The sequence below is a fragment of the Anguilla anguilla genome, chromosome 17, assembly GCF_013347855.1.
Source record: "Anguilla anguilla isolate fAngAng1 chromosome 17, fAngAng1.pri, whole genome shotgun sequence".
Classification (NCBI taxonomy): Eukaryota; Metazoa; Chordata; class Actinopteri; order Anguilliformes; family Anguillidae; genus Anguilla; species Anguilla anguilla.
The window spans coordinates 4,599,555-4,621,342 of NC_049217.1; the positions used below are offsets into that span (position 1 = coordinate 4,599,555).

Below are 21,788 nucleotides of genomic sequence, written 5' to 3' on the forward strand. Positions count from 1 at the left end.
GTGATGTTGTGAAACTTAGATCAATACATATCGTTAAGAACGAAAAGTCATATTTGGGCATAATCGTGCACTCATGACACATTCATAAACAAAGCATATTGATGTGATGTTGATATGTGCAGCAGGTCATTATTCTTAAGGAACTCCATCATGGTCAAAATCTGTTTATTCTTAGACCTTATCGTGGACCATATATTGATGCAATACACTCTTTAGGCACAGGCAAGGGGGGTGACATTCTACAGCTATAAGCCATTGGAAATATAATCTTGCACACCCCCAAAATAACGAACAATTTTATATTAAAAATCTTTGTGTGTGTTTTTTTTTTTAAACAAGGCAGTAATTTGCAACATTGGTTTCCTCTGTTGGAACACTGAACCAGAACAGTGAACTCTGGTGGGAAAAGACTATATTACAATCAAGCAGACATTGTAGTTGACGTCACAATCCCAGCATGCATCTGCCTTGTTCAAAACGATGCCATATTGGCGGGAATTGGGAGCTCCCCCGATTCAGCGCCATTTATTTCAGTTCAATTTATATTTACATTTTTAAAATGGTAGTTAGTTGTTGTGCCCTGGGATGTCAAAACAAGAGGGGGCAAGGAAAGGTGAGGTTTTTTTCATTGTGTCCCAAAAGATACTATAAAGTGAAAAAAATGGATTTCTGCCACAAAATGTGTCAGGAGTGAACAGGGGACAGAACGGTGGCACCCCACTGGCAGTGGATTCTGCCTGTGCGGCAACCTCTTTATATCACGTGCAGTACATACATTATGCCTTTATCATTTGAAAGAGATTTGTTAAAGGGTTTCTAATAAAGAGTGCCGTACTTTGAACAGAGAGATAGAGTTGTGCACTGGGACTTGAATCTCGCGGGACGCAACATAGCTTGGCTAGCTGGACAGTAGCATTCGGACTAAATTGTTAGACGGAATTGTGATCATGGGACAAATGTGATAACGGATTAAATAAACGTTACATTTTCAGGGTGCAGACCAAAATATGTGCAGGAGTGAGGGGACGGGCGGGTGGGGGCGGGATAAAAACCAGTCCCTCGTACACCTCAACAGTGAGGTAAATGGGTGATGTTATAGTTTCAATACGGAGTTTCTGATGTTACTGCTGTATCTACTACGTGATTAAGGAAAGCACTAGCTAAAGCAGATAGCCCCCAAAACAACAGTGAGCACCCAACTCCCGACTCTGTCCTCTCAGCAGTAAGCACCCAACTCCTGACTGTGTCCTCACAGCATGAGCACCCAACTCCTGTGTCCCCTCAGCAGAATCTCCTGCCGTGGACCCTAACGCCCCCCCCCCCCCAATACACCACAGTAATCCCCAGCCCATTCCCTATGACAATGATCTGTCAAAGTCAACAAAATTTAATAGTGAGAACTGTTGAGAAACACTGTACATTAATACTCTTGAATTGGAATGCCAAGCTTTGAGAACTGAAAACATGTTAAAAGAAAGAATGGGTAGAACTGGATTTGATTAGATGAGTTTTCGAAACAGTGACAAAAAAAGTAAATGCTCTCCCTGGAATGCAAACATATTCTCTGCTATTGACAATGTTTGAGTTAATAGCTGCCTGTGTCAAACCAACAGTTGAACTAACATTATTTCAGCAATATATACTAGATTTGGAATGGTGTGTGTGCCCTGCAATAGACTGGGGACCTGTCCAGGGTGAATTGCTGCCTCTTGCCCAATGCACGCTGAGGCTCCAGCACCCCCCGCGACCCTGCCCAAGAGGGTATAGATAATGGATGGATGGATGGATGCTAGCTTTGATTAAGCTAAGAATGAATGTATCTTTTGTTTTTTTAGGGTATCATTTTGGAGTTGATTCAACAAATGTTTCAAAGCTTTTCAAACTGAATTAATGTATTGTAGACTAGTGCCAAGATTAGTTTTATGGGCAGGCAGGCAAACATTAAGAACATCTATTCCATATGCATTTAGGAATAATAAATTTGGGAAGATTGTATTATTGACTGTTCTAAATTTTTATTGAGAAACAAAGTGACTGATTGTACACATTGAAAGAGTTATTGGAGTGTTTGTCAAAAATACACTCTTTCGCAAAGCACTGTCCCCGTAGGTTTCCCTGACATGGAAAAAGCAAATGATGTAATGTACCTAGACAAAATTGTGAAAGTGTGTTGTGCTCTTACAAATGTTTCTGTTGTTCCCTTTGAGGAACTGTCTCAGCAGACGTAGAGTCATGAGACATAGTATACTGTCTTTAATTAACTTTTGTAGGTCAACCGAACTATAGCAGATGTGTGGTTATGGGAAATGATCTTGTCTTTTTGTCAGCTTTTGTACTGTAAGTTAACTGGATAAAGGATTTGTGGTTGTGGGACGGATAAATGTGCCTTTTCTTTAATGACATTGTTAACCTTTTTCAGTTAACTGACCTGAATTCAATCAAATGCTAATAAAACAATGTTTTACTATTTTTTGAATTTTCTATTTATGGTATTAAACATTCATTTTGCCATTAAGAAACACTCACTTTATAGCAAAATATAAAAACATTTAGAATTGCACAGTCATAATTATAATAGACCTGAATCTTCTTTACAGGTAACCTGATCTGGTTTATATTGGCCTTTTTTACAGTAGCAAGGCAGTAGATTATTACTATCTCGAGATCTTACTGTAACAGAACCATAAAAGCCTATACACATAGCTGGTTTCTATTGGCCCATTTTACAGTTGCCAGGCAATAGATTATGACTACCGTAAAAGATCTTACTATAACAGAATCTGAAAAGCCTATACACGAATACAATCTAATGCGACATAGCTCAGGAGGTAAGACCGATTGTCTGGCAGTCGGAGGGTTGCCGGTTCAAACCCCGCCCTGGGCGTGTCGAAATGTCCTTGAGCAAGACACCTAACCCCTAACTGCTCTGGCGAATGAGAGGCATCAATTGTAAAGCGCTTTGGATAAAAGCGCTATATAAATGCAGTCCATTTACCATTTACCATTTACCAATGCATTTCAAAACGTCTTCCCATTACTGACTATCTTGTTTGTTGATGATTTTTCTATGGGAGGGAAATGTCCACCTTTTTTATGCATACTTTCCATTTGAAGGCTAGTTTGGTGAAACCTTTTAAGTGAGCAAAAACCTTAAGTGCAGTTTAGCATGTTCCCTGCACCACTGTTGTCCATCATTAGCAACAGCTGGTTGCTGCTGGTTCTGGAGCAGAACGGTACTCAGCTAGCAGCACTGGGGTAATGCAGTGCCTACAGAAAGCTGTAGCAGAGTCCAGTTCTCTTTAAAAAAAAAAAAAAAAAAAAAAATCAACATCTGGGATTTCATTTTCAACAAAAGGTGTATTAATTTCACCTTTCAATCCAAAGGTTAAAGTCACAGTATGGTTTGTCAGTCACAAATAGCTGCATTTGTATTTGGTAGTAGTATGCATGATCCCGCTTAAGTCTGCTAAGTTTCCCTGCTCAACTTTTTCAAGACATAAGTTTGTCACAGATGTTGCCGCCTCATTTACAGATATGTCCTTTTGCACAAAACGAGCTCTTAATTAATTTCACAGCAGCTGCAGGAAACATATCCATCTCGCGAGTGGCACCTTTGAGAGGAAAACATGACTAAACAGAAATTAACATCCTCTTGTCCTTATCAACAGAATAGAAAATACTAATGCATAACATCACTGTTATTTACATTTAATCATTCAACCCCTCACAACCATCTAAAAGGCCTATGGCCAGAAATGTGTAAGGACAGGGGTGTGCTTCTGTAGCACTCATACTACTGATAAAACAAAACTGGTGTTATATACTGTCTGTTGAGCTGAGATTAGGGTGGAGTTTGGGCTGTCTATGTCTGTGACATTGAAGTGGTCACTATAGCCAAACTAGCCTAACTGCTAAAACTTTAATGGAGGGAAATACCTTGTGGCTTCAGAGGTAAAGCTGTGGGACTCTGGGTACTGTATTTTTATAATCAGGGACACAGAGTGCTTATTGCTGTCTGTCTTTGTGGCTACTCTGAAGGTAGATGCTTTTACACTACCACTTCTTTGTTCAAACTAAATGTTAGAGCTAGACTGTGTGCAAGTCTCCTCCACAATGTCACTCTGAAAATAATAATGGTTTAAACTAAAGCGTTACACAATAATTAATTTCTTCCCTACTTAAGTCAGCATTTGCAACTCTGATTTTTATACTTCCATCACAGATATATATATATATATATATATATCTGCTTCATTTTAGATTGCATTGCTGTTGACTGTTGGCTGTATTACAGTATTAGAAAATGAATCATGAAACCTTTTATTAACCCCTTCTTTGGTCACAGATAGGGCCTCAAGCTCTGCTCCTGCTTGGTCTTGAAACTCTGCAAAGGTGACATCTCTTGTCACATAAGCCGCGTTTCCACCAAAAGTACCCGGAACTTTTAGTCCCAGGAACTACTTTTCAATGAACTAAAAGGTTCCTTCAGCCAATTGTTGTCTGCGTTTCCACCGCAGTCTAAAGTCCCGCGAAGATTAGGCAAATTAGCCCACTGACGTATGAAAAAGCGACGTTGTCGTCGGTCCATCTGTCCTATGATTTCTTCTGTAACCCCATACTACCACCGAAGTAGCCTACATTATTTTCTACATTAATAACCGGGATAGCCCGGAGGGGTTTATTCCACTTATATACAACGGGTTACAAACAATGACTATATATGGTTACTTTTGTATTTATTGATTTTTATCGATTTAATCACCTGGAATTGAAATATTCTTCTGCAGCCGTTTGGGCATATTTTACCATTGTCAAGAAAACTGTCGTTGGTAGTTGAACTTGGACCGTTGTTATGCAACAAATAGGATATAACAGGCCAATAGTCAGATTGTAACTGTTTTATATATCATCTCAAACACATTCATTATGTTTTTATGCGAACATTCACTTTCATGTCTTGACATCCGAGGTGACAGAATGCAGTCACATTCCACAAATAACTGGCAACAACAGCAGAAAACATGCACACGTTGTAAACAATTTGCTGTTGAATTGATTACTTTCTCATCGTCAATTCCATATAGGCTAATCGCAAAATGACAAGAATAGAACGAAAACTCGGACTTGCGTGAAAATTTAAATTAGCAGTGGTACAGCCACCGTTTGCTTTCCTTCAAAGTTACTGCTAGCCGAGCAGCGAAGTGTGCCCTCCAGATGCGAACCATGCACCATAAATTAGTCCATAGTCTTCCTGGTCTTTTTGTGGAATTGAAGAATAAAAGTAAAATTACGGCAGTCTGAAAAAGCAAAAGGGACGATTACTAGAATTAACCTGTTATTTTACCCTGACAAAAAGTGCGGAAGGTGATTTCCAGTTTGCTTTTACTGTATCACCAATGTAAATTACGCAGAACTACCGCATACCTCACATAACTGTATCAAACGTTTTGAGTCAATTACAACGGGCTAACAAAGAAAGTCTGGAAGAAAATATTCAGCAACCGAATTAAACCGTTTGAATGTTTTAGTACGTAATATGCTGTCCCAGCACAAATGCTTAGCATTTTATAAAACGAATACTAAAGCAAGAAAAGAACAGAAGAGCACACGTTATAATTCCAAGACGTTGGCAGGCTATAACCAAAAGTAGGCTACTGCGCCGCATAACATACAAGTTTGATTTCAAGTTATTATGAAAATAAATCTGTTTGCGGCTGCAGATTTTTAAAAATGGCGGTTGAAATAAAACACTGCAAGTAGTCGACCAATCATAAATTCAGCGCTTGCGCCCCACCCCAAAGGTTCCGGTACTTTTGGAAAGTACTATCGCCCAAGCAGGAACTTTTTTGGGGGTAAAATAAAGTTTTAATTTAATTTAGACCCTAGTTCCTGTGGTCGAAACGCACTGAGTTCCTCAAAAGGTTCCTAGTTCCGGGGTAAAGTTCCTGCGGTGGAAAGGCAGCTATAGGCTCTGTTCAGATCTGGCTTGCTGCCTGCTCTCTGGCAATAGGCAGGACTACTGGCTTTATGACCTGTCCCTCCTGTGTGAGGCAGACAGAGAGGTTGTTGTAAGGTTGGGATTGGTCAGCAGCTCAGGGGTGGGACAGCCAATGGGATAGCAGTGTAGCCTTTAGAGGATTTCTCTTTTTTGCAACGTTGTGTGTTGTGGAAAAATTATGTTTTTGCCTTCTTGGCTCACTCAGTCTATGGGAATGGTTCATCTGTAGCAATAATAATAATAATAATAATAATAATAATAATAATAAGCATAGACTTATTATAATGGGCTAACTGCTTATTAAATTATAGCTAAACCAAATTCATAATGTTAGCTTTACATGTATAAGGTCGTTCTTTAAAGCTAACTATTAGAAACAGCAATTGTTATTTGTAATGGGTGAAAATAATAGGCGTAACCCATATTTAACTGATGACGGAGCTTGTGATCGCACTAACGATAAAATCAAGCTAGCACCTGGGCCTGTTGTCAGACAGAAATAGGTTCAGTTGCTAATCTCGTGACGCAGGACATTCATGACAACTCCAGCTTGTCTGGCTTTTTAAGATACTGATCAGGAATATTTGGGTTTGAATGTGATACTGGCAAAAAATGATGTTGCCACACCCTGGATAACAATGTTGGCACGTTTTCATTTATTTTGCGTGAGAGTTTTGTGGCCAACATGGCGGCATAAACGGATCTAGTCACGTGACGGTCGCAATTCTATTATACTATAAAACCTAATTATCTTTTTAACCTGCAGGAGTTATGCAAGGGTGATGTTATATCCATAAATTAGCTATGTACATATCTCTATGGAATGATGAAAAAACAAGGCTGAAAAAAATACATCAAATGCATGTGATTTTTGTCTGTTGAAGATAAGATATGCTTTTATTGAACCCCGTGGGGTAATTTGTCCTCTGCATTTGACCCATCCTAGTTACTTAGGAGCAGTGGGCAGCCACAGTGCAGCGCCCGGAGACCAACTCCAGTTCTGAGGCCAGTGCCTTGGTCAAGGGCAACTACAGGAGCGCACCTAACATGCATGTCATGAGTGTGGGAGGAAACCGGAGTACCCGGAGTAAACCCACGCGAACACGGGGAGAACATGTAAACTCCACGCATAGAGGATCCGGTTGGACCCGGATTCAAACCCGGAAACTCGTTCTTGCGAGGCAACAATGCTAACCACTATGCCACCGTTGCCAGATGTATCAACAGTGTACATTTGTAGCATCATTTTTCGAATAGATGACTTGTTTTTAAGGTATGAAACCTTATTTTGGTTGTACTTGCAATCTTACAGCTCTAGCTTCAGTTTTGGTTTTTTTTCAGATAGATAAGGAATATGTGTATTAAAAATGAAGGGATTCTGAGGAACAGGCCCAACACCCTGGTCCATTTCCAATGGAATGACTCTGCAAAGAACATTTAAATAAAAGCAAAATTCCAGTCAAATTTCTTCATGTTATATTCTGGACCGTTTTTAAGGCCAACGTTTGGATCTGCATGGCGTTCCCATGGAATGAGCACATTTGAAATCCTTGAGTGTCATAACGTGTATTGTGCTTGTCTTTGCAGCCTTGGGATTATATATGGAGTGTTTTCAGTCTCTAATCTATTTGCGCCCACTGTGGTTACGGTGCTGGGACCTCAGGTCACCATGTTTCTCAGCGGAGTGCTGTACAGGTGAGTGTGTGTGCGGTGTGCCGCTCACGGCAAACGTCACAGCATTACAGAGCTAGGCTCGGCTGTCTCACACAGTGCTCTTCACCTCCTTCCAATGTACAGTGCCGTGAAAACGTATTTGCCCCGCTCCTGATTTCCTCTGTTGCGTATTTGTCACGATCAATGGCTTCAGACTAAATGTAATATTAGACAAAGGGAACCTGAGTAAAAGCAAAACACATTTTGTAATTATTATTTCATGAGAAAAGTTATCCATCCATATCACCCATGTAAAAAAGTAAACGCTCCCTTAAACTTAATAACCGTTTTCACCACCTTTATCAGCAATATTTGATTACTTTGTTATCCGTCTTTCACATCACTGTGCAGGAATTTTCGCCCGGTCGACTTTATCAGACAAACTGAGCATGAACTGCTGGTTTCAGATCTTGCCATGCCATCTCTATTGGGTTCCACCCAGGACTTCCATTTTGTTTCTCTTCGGCCGTTCAGGTGTGGACTTGCGTTTGTGATTTGGATCATTGTCGTGCTGCGTAACCCAATTGTTCTTTAGCTTCAGCTCACAGACAGATGATTGGACATTCCCCTTATGAATTTTCTGGTACGGAGCAGAATTCATGGTTCCTTCAATAAAGGCAAGTCATCCAGGTCCTGAGGCAGTAAAGCATCCCCAAATCATCACACTGCCATCGCCATCTTTGACTGTTGGTATGATGTTCTTACTGTGAAATGCTGTATTTGTTTTGTGCCAGACATAATGGGATCTGTGTCCAGAAAGTTCCACTTTTGACTCATCTGTCCATAGAACAGTCCCCCAAAAGGATTGGATATCATTCAGGTGTTTTTTTTAAGCAATTGTGAAACAAGCATTGATGTTTCTCTTGGTTAGCAGTGGTTTCTGCCTTGCTACACTCCCATGAATCCCATTATTACCCAGTCTTTTTCTTATCGGGTGTTTATGAATACTGGCCTCAACTAATGCTGGAGAGTCATCAGTTCTTTGGATGTTCTTCTGGAATCTTTTGTGGCTTCCTGGATGAGTTATCGCTCCGCCCATGGAGAAATTTTGGCAGGCCAGCCACCCCTGGGAAGATTCATTCCTGTTTCTAACTGTTCTCCATTTTGGGGGGAATGGCTCTCACTGTGGTTAGGTGCCAGAGAGCCTTAGAAATGGCTTTGTAACCCTTTCCAGACTGATATATTTCTATAACTTTTTTCTAATCTCTTCTGGAATTTCTTTGATCATGGCATAGTGTGCTACTTCACTCTGATGGTAAGGTTCAATATGAGTGAGGTTCAGATTCAACAGGCCTGGCTGCGATCAAGCCTGGCTGTGTTCAATAGAGGAAATCAGGAAGGGGGCAAATGTTTTTTCATGGCACAGTATGTGATTGTAAAATGCACTGTATCCATTTAAAATATACTGTCAGAGGAAAATGTACTCTATCAGAGTCAATTTAACACAGACGGTGTTGCTGTGTAAAAGCAGTTGAATGTATATCTGGATTAGACTGAACAGGGGGACGCAGCCTGTTAAGGTTATGGGTCTACAGGAATCAGGCTGTCGATTTTAGAAACGCCATAGAAAGGTTTTTTTGTTTTTCTCCTGTTTTCATGTTTTCATCACAGTGGCTACATCGCCGTGTTCATCCTCCCTGCCGCCTGGAGCCTGTACCTGACCTCTGTGCTCATTGGAGTCGGAGCGGCCAGTAAGTCCACGTCTAAGCTCTGAATTACCGTTTCTGGTGGGTTTTTTTGCAAGTCAACCATTGCTCTCTGGGGAAAAATTTTTTTTTTTATTACACATGTTTCAATATTTCTTTGACATTGTTGCTAAATTCAGTTTTCCGATGTGGTTGAATTGTGTTCAGGTGTGTGTATGAATTTCAGTGTGCACTTCAGCAGTTCTACCAAAAAAAAAAAAGGTGCTACCAAAAATCTATATTTGCAATGCTGCGTGACATCAAAGCCTGATAAAGCTGCTTGATTACAGCGCTGAACAAAGGTTACTGTGGTTTGTGGTCAGAGGAGAAAGAGATATGAATGTTAATCATTTACATCTCCACTGAAAATGTGATACGATTTCACATCGTCGATGAGATTTGATCCAGCACAGCAGCAAACACGTCAGACTTCACAGTTCAATAAAGCAGCCTGTTTTTACAGAATGTTGATGACTTTCTCTTCCATTTGCGTTGGAAAAGCTGTTTTTAAATGACAGGACACCTGACATACAGTTATTGAGAAATGCTCTCATATCGTCCCGCAAATAAAGTGTACTCAGTTGGTTGAATGCAAGTTAAGTCAGAAACCAGCCTGATGCCAGTTTAAATACATAAACCTCTTTCCCTTGTAGTGACAGATGCTGGGTCTCTGCTGCATCTGTATATGTTGCTATGGCTGACAGGAAGTGGACCTTATTCCAGCGCAGTTGTGTTTATTCCAGCGCAGTTGTGTTTATTCCAGCGCAGTTGCGTTTATTCCAGCGCAGTTGTGTTTATTCCAGCGCAGTTGTGTTTATTCCAGCGCAGTTGTGTTTATTCCAGCGCAGTTGTGTTTATTCCAGCGCAGTTGTGTTCATTCCAGCGCAGTTGTGTTCATTCCAGCGCAGTTGTGTTTATTCCGGCGCAGTTGTGTTTATTCCAGCGCAGTTGTGTTTATTCCAGCGCAGTTGTGTTTATTCCGGCGCAGTTGTGTTTATTCCAGCGCAGTTGTGTTTATTCCAGCGCAGTTGTGTTTATTCCGGTGCAGTTGTGTTTATTCAAGCGCAGTTGTGTTTATTCCAGCGCAGTGGTGTTTATTCCAGCGCAGTTGTGTTTATTCCAGCGCAGTTGTGTTTATTCCAGCGCAGTTGTGTTTATTTCGGCGCAGTTGTGTTTATTCCAGCGCAGTTGTGTTTATTCCAGCGCAGTGGTGTTTATTCCAGCGCAGTTGTGCGATCGCTGAAAGGAAGCTTCTGTGTTCTGTCTCTTCCCGGCTCGTCTGGCGGGATGTAGCGCAGTGGTCCTCAACCCTGGTTCTGGAGAGCCGCTGGGTCTGCGGGTTTCGGCCGTTGAAGAAGTTGATTACATGGTTTACTCACTCCACCAGGCTTATTGGGTCTAAACTGGTTGTGGAATTGAAGATGAAAACAAAAAAATTTCATGTTATGGAAAGACATTTTTTTTTTTAAAACGTAGGTTTCCTGGTATCCCGTTCAGAAGCTACAGCTGCTGGTCCAGTGTCCTTAAGCAGCTAAGAACCATGAACCAGCAACTTAGCTCTTCAAACAGTAGGCAGAGTGTAAGTGTAGCAGGTAACAAACACAGCACTTTACCACTTTATTTGGTCCAAATCTCAGTTTTTCCGCTTCATTGCAGTTCTGTTAAATTTCTGTCGCCATGTAGAACCAAATCAATTCTTAATGGGTAAGCACAACAGAACAGCTTTCCCTCAAAGATATTATTTAAGGTTTTTCATTAAATTAATCTGAAATTTCTGGCAGTATGGCTTCAAATTTGACAGGTTGATCGCTCCTGACGGAAACACTCGTATTTGTGCGGGAAAATTAGGGGCTGCCTCCGACATTTTTTGTAACTTTCTGAATCTGACATTCCGAGGTCCGTGGCCACTCTCTGCCGCAATTGGTCGGGTGTGCAGTGGGCGGAGCGATCAGGTGATCTGCAAATTCTCAAGTGTTGTTTGTAGTGATGGGCATTCTGGCTTTTTTCAGTGAGTCGGATCGTTTGGGCTCAGCTGAACCATAAGAGCGCCAATATTGGTCCTGCACAATGTGCAAAACCACTGCATTCAACTCAGACCTAAACTGGCCACCTTTTTCTCTCTTCCTCCATTATTATTACCGCTGCATTATTTTCCCATTGTGGTTTTATCTATTTTTGCCCAGTTTATCTGCACACATCGTGTTTACATTGGTGGAAACAAAAAACCTGCATTCAAACCGGCCTTCCAGGACCGGAATCCCCCACCCTTGGTGTGCGGTATGGTGTAGCAATAGTGAGAGCAGTTAGCCAGTGAGGGTGCAAGAGACCGGCAGGAACTGGCTGTGGACCTGTGTCTACACTATGGTCATCTAAAACTGTTCTCTTAGACATAACTGGAGTTAACATCACAGTTGTAGTTTAACTGCACAAATAAATTAGTTTGAAAATAAACTCTCTATGGATTGTGTGGAATTGTGTGTACCGGCTCTACACTAAATGGCCTTTATAAGTGATATAACCATGCATGAATGTATAACCGAAACAGTATCTCCTCGTAAGTCCACCATGTGTACCCTTTAACCAAGGCAGTATGCTCATTTAAATGATATCAGTCTTTTTTTTATTGCACACATATGCGTAATGCATTTACGCTTTTTTTAATGGTAGGAGTATACAGGAAGCCAAAAGAAAGCAGAGAGCAGTTGGTCATGGTGTGTCTGTGTGTCTGTCGGTGGTCATGGTGTGTCTGTGTGTCTGTCGGTGGTCATGGTGTGTCTGTGTGTCTCTCGGTGGTCATGGTGTGTCTGTGTGTCTGTCGGTGGTCATGGTGTGTGTCTGTGTGTCTGTCGGTGGTCATGGTGTGTGTCCGTGTCTCTGTCGGTGGTCATGATGTGTCTGTGTGTCTGTCGGTGGTCATGGTGTGTCTGTGTGTCTGTCAGTAGTCATGGTATGTCTGTGTGTCTGTCAGTAGTCATGGTCTGTGTGTCTGTCAGCGGTTATGGTGTGTCTGTCGGTGGTCATGGTGTGTCTGTGTGTCTGTCGGTGGTCATGGTGTGTCTGTCAGTAGTCATGGTGTGTCTGTGTGTCTGTCTGTGGTTATGGTGTGTGTGCGTGTCTGTCTGTGGTCATGGTCTGTGTCTGTGTGTCTGTCAGTGGTTATGGTATGTCTGTGTGTCTTTCAGTGGTCATGGTGTGTCTGTGTGTCTGTCAGTAGCCATGGTCTGTGTATCTTTCAGCGGTTATGGTGTGTCTGTCGGTGGTCATGGTGTGTGTCTTTGTCAGTAGTCATGTGTGTCTGTATGTCTGTCAGTGATCATTTGTGTCTGTGTGTCTGTCAGTGCTTTGGACAGCTCAGGGACACTTCCTGGTGCAGAACTCGGATGCTGATACAATCAACAGAAACACAGGGGTGTTCTGGGGTCTTCTGCAATGCAGGTAAGGCTACAGCATGATGCCTCTGCTTTGTACCACTGTGAATTTAAAAAAGGTCTTCTCCTCAGCCATATGTCCAACTGATGTGAAATTTGGTATGCTTGATATGTGTACTGGAATATAACTAGTTTACATTACAGGCATTTAGCAGACATTCTTATCCAGAGTGACTTACACAACTATTAAATAGCATTTTACATTGTATCCATTTATACAGCTGGATATATACTGAGGCAATTCAGGTTAAGTCCCTTGCTCAAGGGTACAACGGCAGTGTCCTACCCAGGAATTGAACCTATGATCTTTCGGTCACAAGCCCAGTTCCTTACCCACTGTGCTACACTGCCTTCCCCAGTTTGCCAAGGAATCGTCATTGCACAAAATGTGAAGATTTGGAATCAGAATCAGCATTTGTTAATAGTTATACACAAAGAACCGAAGAAACAGCATGACATTAAAGCTATTATATTCAAATGAGAAGTTAAGTTCATGTCCGTATCCTGAAACTGCAAAGTTCTTGCTGCCCCCTACAGGAGGATATGGTATTGGCTTCTTGGAAACCATGGGCCATGTTTACTAAACAAACCGCCCGGTCACAAAATTCTGCGTGGTCGTATAATTTCAGTTTGGCGGGGTATTTACTAAGACTGGTTATGTAAATGAGCACAGCCGCAGCAAGTTCATTTAAACGCACTGCTCATAATTAAGATCTGTGTTTCGCATGGCAGGAAAGCAGCATTGTTCTACCACTGAAGTTCTGGACAGGTGTCAGGATCCAGGGGTGAAAAGGGTTGACACTCTCACCTTTAAATGTTGAAATGTCTAATTAGTAAAATATTAGTTTTAATATTCAAAGTTGTTTAATTCTGTACCCAATAGCCAGAGTCACCGTCTCTCAACTTTTCTAACAGGCAACTACTCCTAAAGATGAAGGATTCTTAGATGTAATAATAATATTAAAAAATATTCTGTCTTTTCGCGAATGTCGGGGAGAGTCGCCGTAAATGTAATGCTTGATAAACGTAACACTAATTCAGTCAATAATTCATTGTGGCTGCTGTGGCCGTTTCAGGTTGGTAAATGTGCAATTCAGTCATCTATAACCTCTCGAAGGCACGAAATAATGTGATACCCCTCACAGGAAATATGTCCAAAAAACAGTTTTATAGGGAGCTAAGTAAAAAACTTTTCTGGAAGTAATTGTTGGGTATAGGGGTTTAGTTTTATTTGCAATAAATCAAATCCTACGTCATTTAAAATACCTTTCCTTGATGGTTTTCGGAGTGTATTGTTGTATTGAGCGTATTCACTAAGAGGTGTTTATTTATTAATTAATTAATTTATTTTTATTAAAGAAATAAATTTTACTCAACATGACTTTGACTTTTAAAGTTAGTTCAGTGTTTAATGTTAAGTGTGTTCAGCTAAACTGCTTGCTGTGTTGATATAGCCTCATCTTATGGATTCTGCAAGTAATTAATGGAGAAGAAACAGCGACCCGGTCGCAGGCATTTATAATAAGCACACACCAGATTGGTCGGTGTGGTCGGCCATTTTCTTTGCAAAAGCCTACCTGGGTGATGAGAACGAGACCAAAATGGCTCCCGTTATCAATTTGGACATTACCATAACTCACTTCATGGTAAATTCCGTTGAGTTGTGCCTCAATGTTTACCCACAGACCTTTTTTCATGCTTACGTGAGTGGTCTCGAGTTACCAATGGAAATGTGTGTCCTTGACTAACATTAGTATGTGCAGAAAAAACCTGTGTACACACATTATAGGGCATTTACTGTTACAGTTAGTCTGCTCATCTCATACAAACCGACGAGGTGGTATGAACATCGGACTGAGTGTGCCTTGGTTTTAATTGCATCTGACTGAATTCAGTTACGAATGTAATTGAAATGGCTAATGGCTACTGACATGTCAAGGCGGTTTGAAGTTAAATTTCATTGTGCTTGACTGAATGTTTTCTGAATAAATGAGCAAAATCCGAAAACTGTTACAGTACATTTACGTCGCTCTCCCCAGCTCTGAAAAGCTGCCCGTGTATCCACTTAAGGATGGTCATGCTTGTGCTGTGTAGAGGAATGAACACCCGCTTTTCACAGACTTTAAAAAAACAGACGCTATGACCTTAGCCAGAATGGCCGCCAGCCATGATAAATCATCTGTAGCAGGTCATATGCATGAATTTCCGTTCTGTCGTTCCATATTTTCTGTCATGCCACATTTCTTTTGTTTTACCAGCGCAAACCTCTAGTGCGGCACCTTTGTAAAGATGGAAAAACGCTGTTTGCCCTTAGTAGCTAAATATGGCCCCGTGTTAGTAACCTGCAACATGGCACTTCACGTTTTAACCAATTGTGGGGGCATCCGTTTAGTGGACTACCAATTAGAAGAACTTGCTGTAAATATCCATACTGAACAGACACACCGGGTCAGATGTCCATCTCTCATGTTTAGAAATGTCACTCTTTACATCCAAAAAACACATTTTTATCATTTTTGTGTTTGGGAATTTGTATTGTGGGTTATTTAACAACATATATGTAAAAAAGCGATTTCACGAGGTCTTTAAATTGAGTTTAAAATATATGGATACTCAGATGTATAAATTTTATTGATTGTTGCTGATACATGGTATTCTCTCATGTATTGACATATACAGTAAATCGTTTTGACAGTTTTAATGTTTGTCTGCATTGGTTGAGGTGTCCTGTCACAGCGGTGAACGTGTCCTTTTTTTTACGCAGCATGCTGTTTGGAAATCTCTATATCTATTTTGATTGGAATGGAATAACAGAAATAACAGGTATTGTGACATTTTGTTTTGTCTTCATTAAGTGATGTTTAAGGTAGACGCTGAGTGCACTGATCTTACAGCACCCGTTTACCCAATGGACAATGTGCCAGCACAGTGTTTCAGACCTGAATTTTAGAAAAAACTCTTCATTGCAGGAATAATGCTGTGGATGTTTGCCATTTCTAACATTACTTTAAGATTTTCACTTTGGGCTGCTGTGCAAAGACATCATACACATTTAAAGGCCTATTTTTGCTGTTTTAACTCTCATAATTATGTTGTTGCTCAGTAATAGCTAATTATGGTTTATTCTTTAGAAGTTAATGTTTTGCTGGAGACTACCACTTTTATTGTTGATATACAGTGTTTATCTATTGGCTATATGTTTGTTTTTACAGCCATCACTTTCATTAGAGCTTGACAGACATATGGCCATATGTATGTGGACACCTGACATCCAACATCTCACATAAAATTGTGGGCATTAATATGGAGTTGGTCCACCTTTTTTGCTATAACAACCAATACAGTAATACAATTTCACTTGTGTTAAACATGCATTAGAGCATTTATTAAAAAAAAGAAAGAATTTGGCTGCCGTTGCACACATATGAATTGTGGGTCATTTTGCTGTGTCACGCCTGTGTTGTGTTTTCAGAGGGCAACAGGAAGAGCCTGTTCATAGCCCTGCTGGTGCTCTCTGCTGTGTCATGCCTGTGTTGTGCTTTCAGAGGGCAACAGGAAGAGCCTGTTCATAGCCCTGCTGGTGCTCTCTGTGCTGTGTCACACCTGTGTTGTTGTGCTTTCAGAGGGCAACAGGAAGAGCCTGTTCATAGCCCTGCTGGTGCTCTCTGTGCTGGGAACGCTGTGCTTCCTGGTGCTGAGAAGGCCACCCGTGCAGGAGGACATCCTGTCGGAAGAAGAAGGGCAGTCCTTGCTCTCAGCTCGCGTGATGTAAGATTACAGGACATTAAAACGCTCTCTTGTATGGAGCAAACCTGTCTGCCGCCATGCTGAATAACTAACAACAGAAAGGCAAGAAGACTAAAATCTGCTCAATACAGACTACAGATAAGTTTACTCAGTACAGGCTACACATAAATCTACTCATTAGAGACCACAGGCAACTCAGTTGACTATGGATGAATCTACTTGGTACAGACTACAGATAAATCAACTCATTATAGACTACAGATTAGTTTACTTAGTACAAGATACACATAAATCTACTCACCAGAGACGACAGATAAAGTTACTCTGTACAGACTAGAGATTAATGTACTCATTTGACTACCAATGAATCTACTCAAACACTCTGCAGATAAATCTACTCAGTACAGGCTACTGATAAATCTACTCAGTACAGAATAGCGATAAATCTACTCAGTACAGAATAGAGATAAATCTACTCAGTACAGAATAGAGATAAATCTACTCAGTACAGAATAGCGATAAATCTACTCAGTACAGAATAGAGATAACTCTACTCAGTACAGGCTACAGATAAATCGACTCAGTACAAGCTACAGATAAATCTCATTAGAGACTACAGGTAACTCAATTGACTACAGATAAATCTACTCAGTACAGGCTACAGATAAATCTACTTAGTACAGACTACAGATACATTTACTCAGTCCAGGCTGCAGATAAATCTACTCTGTAGAGTAGTGGAGACAGAAATATGCCTGAAGAGGTCATTGTTATAAGGTATGTGCCTCAATGAAACTACATAAAAATACACTGCTTGTGCTTTTCCACATTAAATTATTAATGAGAAGTCTATCAGAACATTTAGACTGCTACTGGCACTCAGGAATAACGTAGATGAATGACGCATGTAGACGTGTGAAGTAATCAGTGACTGTCTCACTGCATGCTCAGTTGTAATGGACTTCCCCCCTGCCCTGCCTTACGCTAGTCAAGATTTTGTCACTGGGGATCCTTGTATAGAATCTGAATCCGTCCGGTTTCCTCAAATTACAGATACAAGCAGAGGGCGGTGTCTGCCGTCAGGGAAGCCAGGTCAGACTTGGGTGAGTGGAGCTGGAATCAGGAACGTGTTGTTTTTGTCTGTTTTAATCCCTGGTCTCACGGGGCTCGATGATTCGGCTCTAAAAATGATTCTGAAAAAAATGATTCTGCACGGTGACGTCTCTTCTCCCTGCACAGGGACTATGCTGCGGCTGCTTCGGTCCAGAACTATACTGCTCCTCAGCAGCTGCATGGCCTACAGCGGTAAGCTCCACGCTGGTCTCTCAACGCCATCTCAATGCACAAATGGGTTTTGAGTGATTACACACGACTGTTGAGCAGAGGAAATCCTCCCCTTAGAATAACCAGGAAAATTATCCCCTTAGAATAACCAGGAAAATCCTCCCCTTAGAATAACCAGGAAAATTCTCCTCTTAGAATAACCAGGAAAATTCTCCCCTTAGAATAACCAGGAAAATTCCTCTCTTAGAATAACCAGGAAAAATCTCCCATAGGATTTATTTCTGAAAACAGTTTGGCATTTACACACAGCAAAATGGGCAAGCCCGAACTGAAGAAAATGGGGGCAGGCCCTGCTTTTTATTAGCCAAACGTGTTCTACCATTAACACACAATTATATGTCTGATTGGTACATGGTTATATATTATTATATATTATATTATTGGAATTTAGCAGATGCTCTTATCCAGAATGACTTAAACAACTTTTGACATTGCATTTTTTACATTGCATCCATTTATACAGTTGGTTATATACTGAAGCAATGCAGGTTAAGTACCTTGCTCAAGTGTACAACGACCATTAGTGTCTAATTAGTGTCTCTACCCATTATACTACACTACACTGGTTAATACATAAGCATATGTAAGATCTAAAAAAGCGAATGATTGGCTGTGTCTCATCATATAGTCCTTTTGGATCACTGCGCTGATGGGTCGTCCCGTGTTGTGTGTGTCCCCCCCCCCCCCCCCCCCCCCCAGGTTTGGAGCTGTCCTTTTACAGCGGGGTGTACGGGACGTGCCTGGGGGCGACGGCACACTTTGGAGATGCAGCCAAAGGCCTGATTGGGCTCTCTGGGATAGTGGTGGGGGTCGGGGAGATCCTCGGTAAGTTTGGGTTCTCCAAGTGACCGGGAAATGAAATCTTCGGGGTCGCCAGGGAACTCAAATTACTGCACTGCATACACAACTGAATGAGTGAATGAATGAATGAATCTGCAATGTGATGTCTGAGAAAATGCACTGAATGAACAAATGAATAAGATCTGAAAAATGAAGGCCTGCTCAGGAGTAAAAGTCATTAGTCAATGAGACAGTTTCAGGAGGTTTTCATCACAAGTTCTGTTCAGTGTGAACAACTGAATTTTAGATCACCTGCTGGTGTCTCTGATATTCAAAAGGTCAAATGTCGAGTCCAGGGTAAAATACCAGACAGATCCGCTCAACCTATAAAACTCTTTTTTTATGGAAAAAGCCATTTATTTGTACAATTAATTATTTCAATGTGGATTGTGTAGTCTACTCAGTAACATTTGAATGGTTTTTTGGAAAACTAGCCAGTCTTATCTGAACCGCAATGTCTGCTAGATACACATCTGGATGAACGGAATATTATTTAGAGTACGAGATACAAAACTTACACGTGTGGTATACTGTATACACAGGTGTGTGACAGCAAGTGTGAGGGTTAAGGTCACTTTGGGTGTGAGTGTTGGGGTTTGGGTTAAGCGGAGGGGTAACGTTGCTGTTCTCCCATGATGCATCGGTGGCCGGTCTCTCGCCCTCCCAGGTGGAGGCCTGTTTGGGCTGGTGTGCAGGAACAGCCGTCTCAGACGCACGTCCGTGGTCTTCCTGGGCATGGTGGTGCACTTCGTCGCCTTCTACCTCATCTTCCTCAACATCCCGGACGACGCCCCTCTGGTTACGAGCAGCGTCACGCAGCACGAGCCGTACCTGCTGCCCAGGTTCTCCACCTTTTTCACCTATTTTAGTCTCCTAAAGTAGTTTTCTGAAATTTTTAATAAAACCAGAGAGCAGAGGAGAAGGCTACGTTTGAAACAATAAGATTTGAACTCGAGTCTTTCTAGTGCATCTGTTTTGCCCTCCTGTCAAGATGATCATAGGTAGATGAGTGAGCACAAGATCAAAAGAAAGTTTGGTGACAAAAAATGTGTGTCTGTGTGCATGTGTGTGTGTATCTGTACCTGTATGTGTGTGTATGCGTATGTGTGTGTGCGTGCGTGTGTGCATGCGTGTCTGCTCGTATGTGCGCACGCGTGTGTGTGTATATCTGTACGTATGTGTGTATGTGTATGTGTACCTGTATTTGCGTGTGTTTGTGTACGTGCATGCGTGTCTGCTCGTATGTGCGCATGTGTGTGTGTATATGTGTGCGTGTGTGTGCATGTGTGTGCACGTGTGTGCACGTGTGTGAATGTGTGTGTGTGTGTGTGTGTGTGTGTGCACGTGTGTGAATGTGTGTGTGTGTGTGTGTGTGTGTGTGTGTGTGTGTGTGTGTGTGCGTGTGTGTGTGTGTGTGTGTGTGTTTCTGTTCTCCAGCATATCCATTGCCTTGCTGTGCAGTTTCTTGCTGGGGCTGGGGGACAGCTGTTTTAACACCCAGCTCTACAGCATCCTGGGCTGTGTGTACGGAGAGGAAAGTGCACCTGCCTTCACCATCTTCAAATTCATCCAGGTAACAGCACTCACCTGTGGGCTCAGAGCCAGCTGCAGGGAACAGTCAGACTGACACCTCACTACTCAATATGGCCCTCAAATATACACATTATTGCCACTTTTTACAGGAGTGCACCCTGTGAAATATATTTATGTTTCTGAACGTCATATTTATTAGTCATATTTATCGGTGGTAGAGCTCTTGCCTGCCACGCTGGAGGCCCGGGTTCGTTTCCTGGCCAATGAGGATGCGCAAGCCAGTGCATTCTCAGTGCCAGTCCCAAGCCCGGATAAATGGGAGGGCATCCGGCATAAAACATATGCCAAATCAAATATGCGGTTCGGATGATCCGCTGTGGCGACCCCTAATGGGAACAGCCGAAAGGGAGAGAGAGAGAGAGAGAGAGAGAGAATGTCATATTTATTATACTTATTTACTGTGTGTTGCTGTGTCCTTAAAGGTGATCCCTGGGCTTTTTCTCTGAAAAATGCTCAGGGCCGGGTTTACTAACGAAATGGTCACAGTTCAAAAACATTCCGCTTATTGCAACTCTGTTGTGAAATAAATGATGGCCAAATTAAAACTTTGCTGCAGCATAACTCAGGCAAGTCACAGGTCCAGCCAAGAAAAGAACCGTTTCCAAATTTCAGCATCAAACACAAACACACATACCCAGGGTACCGCATAGTGACACCCCCATCATATGTTTCCCGGCAGTTATGAATATGTGGAATGTGTGACCTGAGGTTGCCATGGCTGTGGTGTGAAATCAGTAGAGAGAAAGAGATGTTTGTTTTCAGGTTACTGTCACTTCCTGTCACAATACCCAAGGGGGATGAAGGAACCAGTCAGTCAGATATAATAATATTACACAGAATTATAGGATAAAGAGACACAGCTATGAGCTCTCTTGACAGCAAAGCGAAATTGAAATTTTTGACTTCCACAATCCTGCAGCTATAGGTTGGAATTTGAAAGGTGACACAATTTCAGCTAATAATGATGTGTGAGTAGAAAGCACATTTTTCAGTGAAATATATTTACACTAACATCAAAGAGACAGACAGCACTGACAGCCAACTACCCCCAGAATTATAATTCTATTGTCACTGTGTAGTTGTGCATGTGTGTCTGCACATATTTGTGTGTGTGTGTGTGTGTGTGCGTGTGTGCATGCACTAGTGAGCGTGGGTGTGTGTGTGTGAGTACGGTATATGTGGGTTTGTAAAGTAATTGTTTCTGAGTCAGTGTGCTGCAGCCGGGTAAATGTATTGTGCAAAAAAGTGGTAGTGGGTCTTAGCTAGCCTGTGCTAACGCTGCATTAACACCCTGCTGAAGCTGCAGTGGGTCTGGGTTTAGTTAGCCTGCGCTAACGCTGCATTAACACCCTGCTGAAGCTGCAGTGGGTCTGGGTTTAGTTAGCCTGCGCTAACGCTGCATTAACACCCTGCTGAAGCTGCAGTGGGTCTGGGTTTAGT

General features: G+C 41.7%; 1 protein-coding gene across 2 annotated transcripts in view; it reads left to right on the forward strand.

Moving 5' to 3' along the window:
- Positions 1 to 21,788, forward strand: part of LOC118216213 (UNC93-like protein MFSD11) — a 69,548-nt gene that overhangs the window by 3,349 nt on the left and 44,411 nt on the right. Inside the window, exons 3-12 of one of the 2 annotated variants that reach the window (XM_035397288.1) lie at positions 7,586 to 7,693; positions 9,323 to 9,402; positions 12,735 to 12,831; positions 15,589 to 15,647; positions 16,448 to 16,592; positions 17,625 to 17,674; positions 17,811 to 17,876; positions 18,615 to 18,740; positions 19,423 to 19,597; positions 20,193 to 20,328. In XM_035397288.1, coding sequence (XP_035253179.1) covers positions 7,586 to 7,693; positions 9,323 to 9,402; positions 12,735 to 12,831; positions 15,589 to 15,647; positions 16,448 to 16,592; positions 17,625 to 17,674; positions 17,811 to 17,876; positions 18,615 to 18,740; positions 19,423 to 19,597; positions 20,193 to 20,328 — 1,042 coding nt within the window. The remainder of the gene's footprint in view (positions 1 to 7,585; positions 7,694 to 9,322; positions 9,403 to 12,734; positions 12,832 to 15,588; positions 15,648 to 16,447; positions 16,593 to 17,624; positions 17,675 to 17,810; positions 17,877 to 18,614; positions 18,741 to 19,422; positions 19,598 to 20,192; positions 20,329 to 21,788) is intronic. The other variant, XM_035397289.1, reaches the window with a different exon arrangement.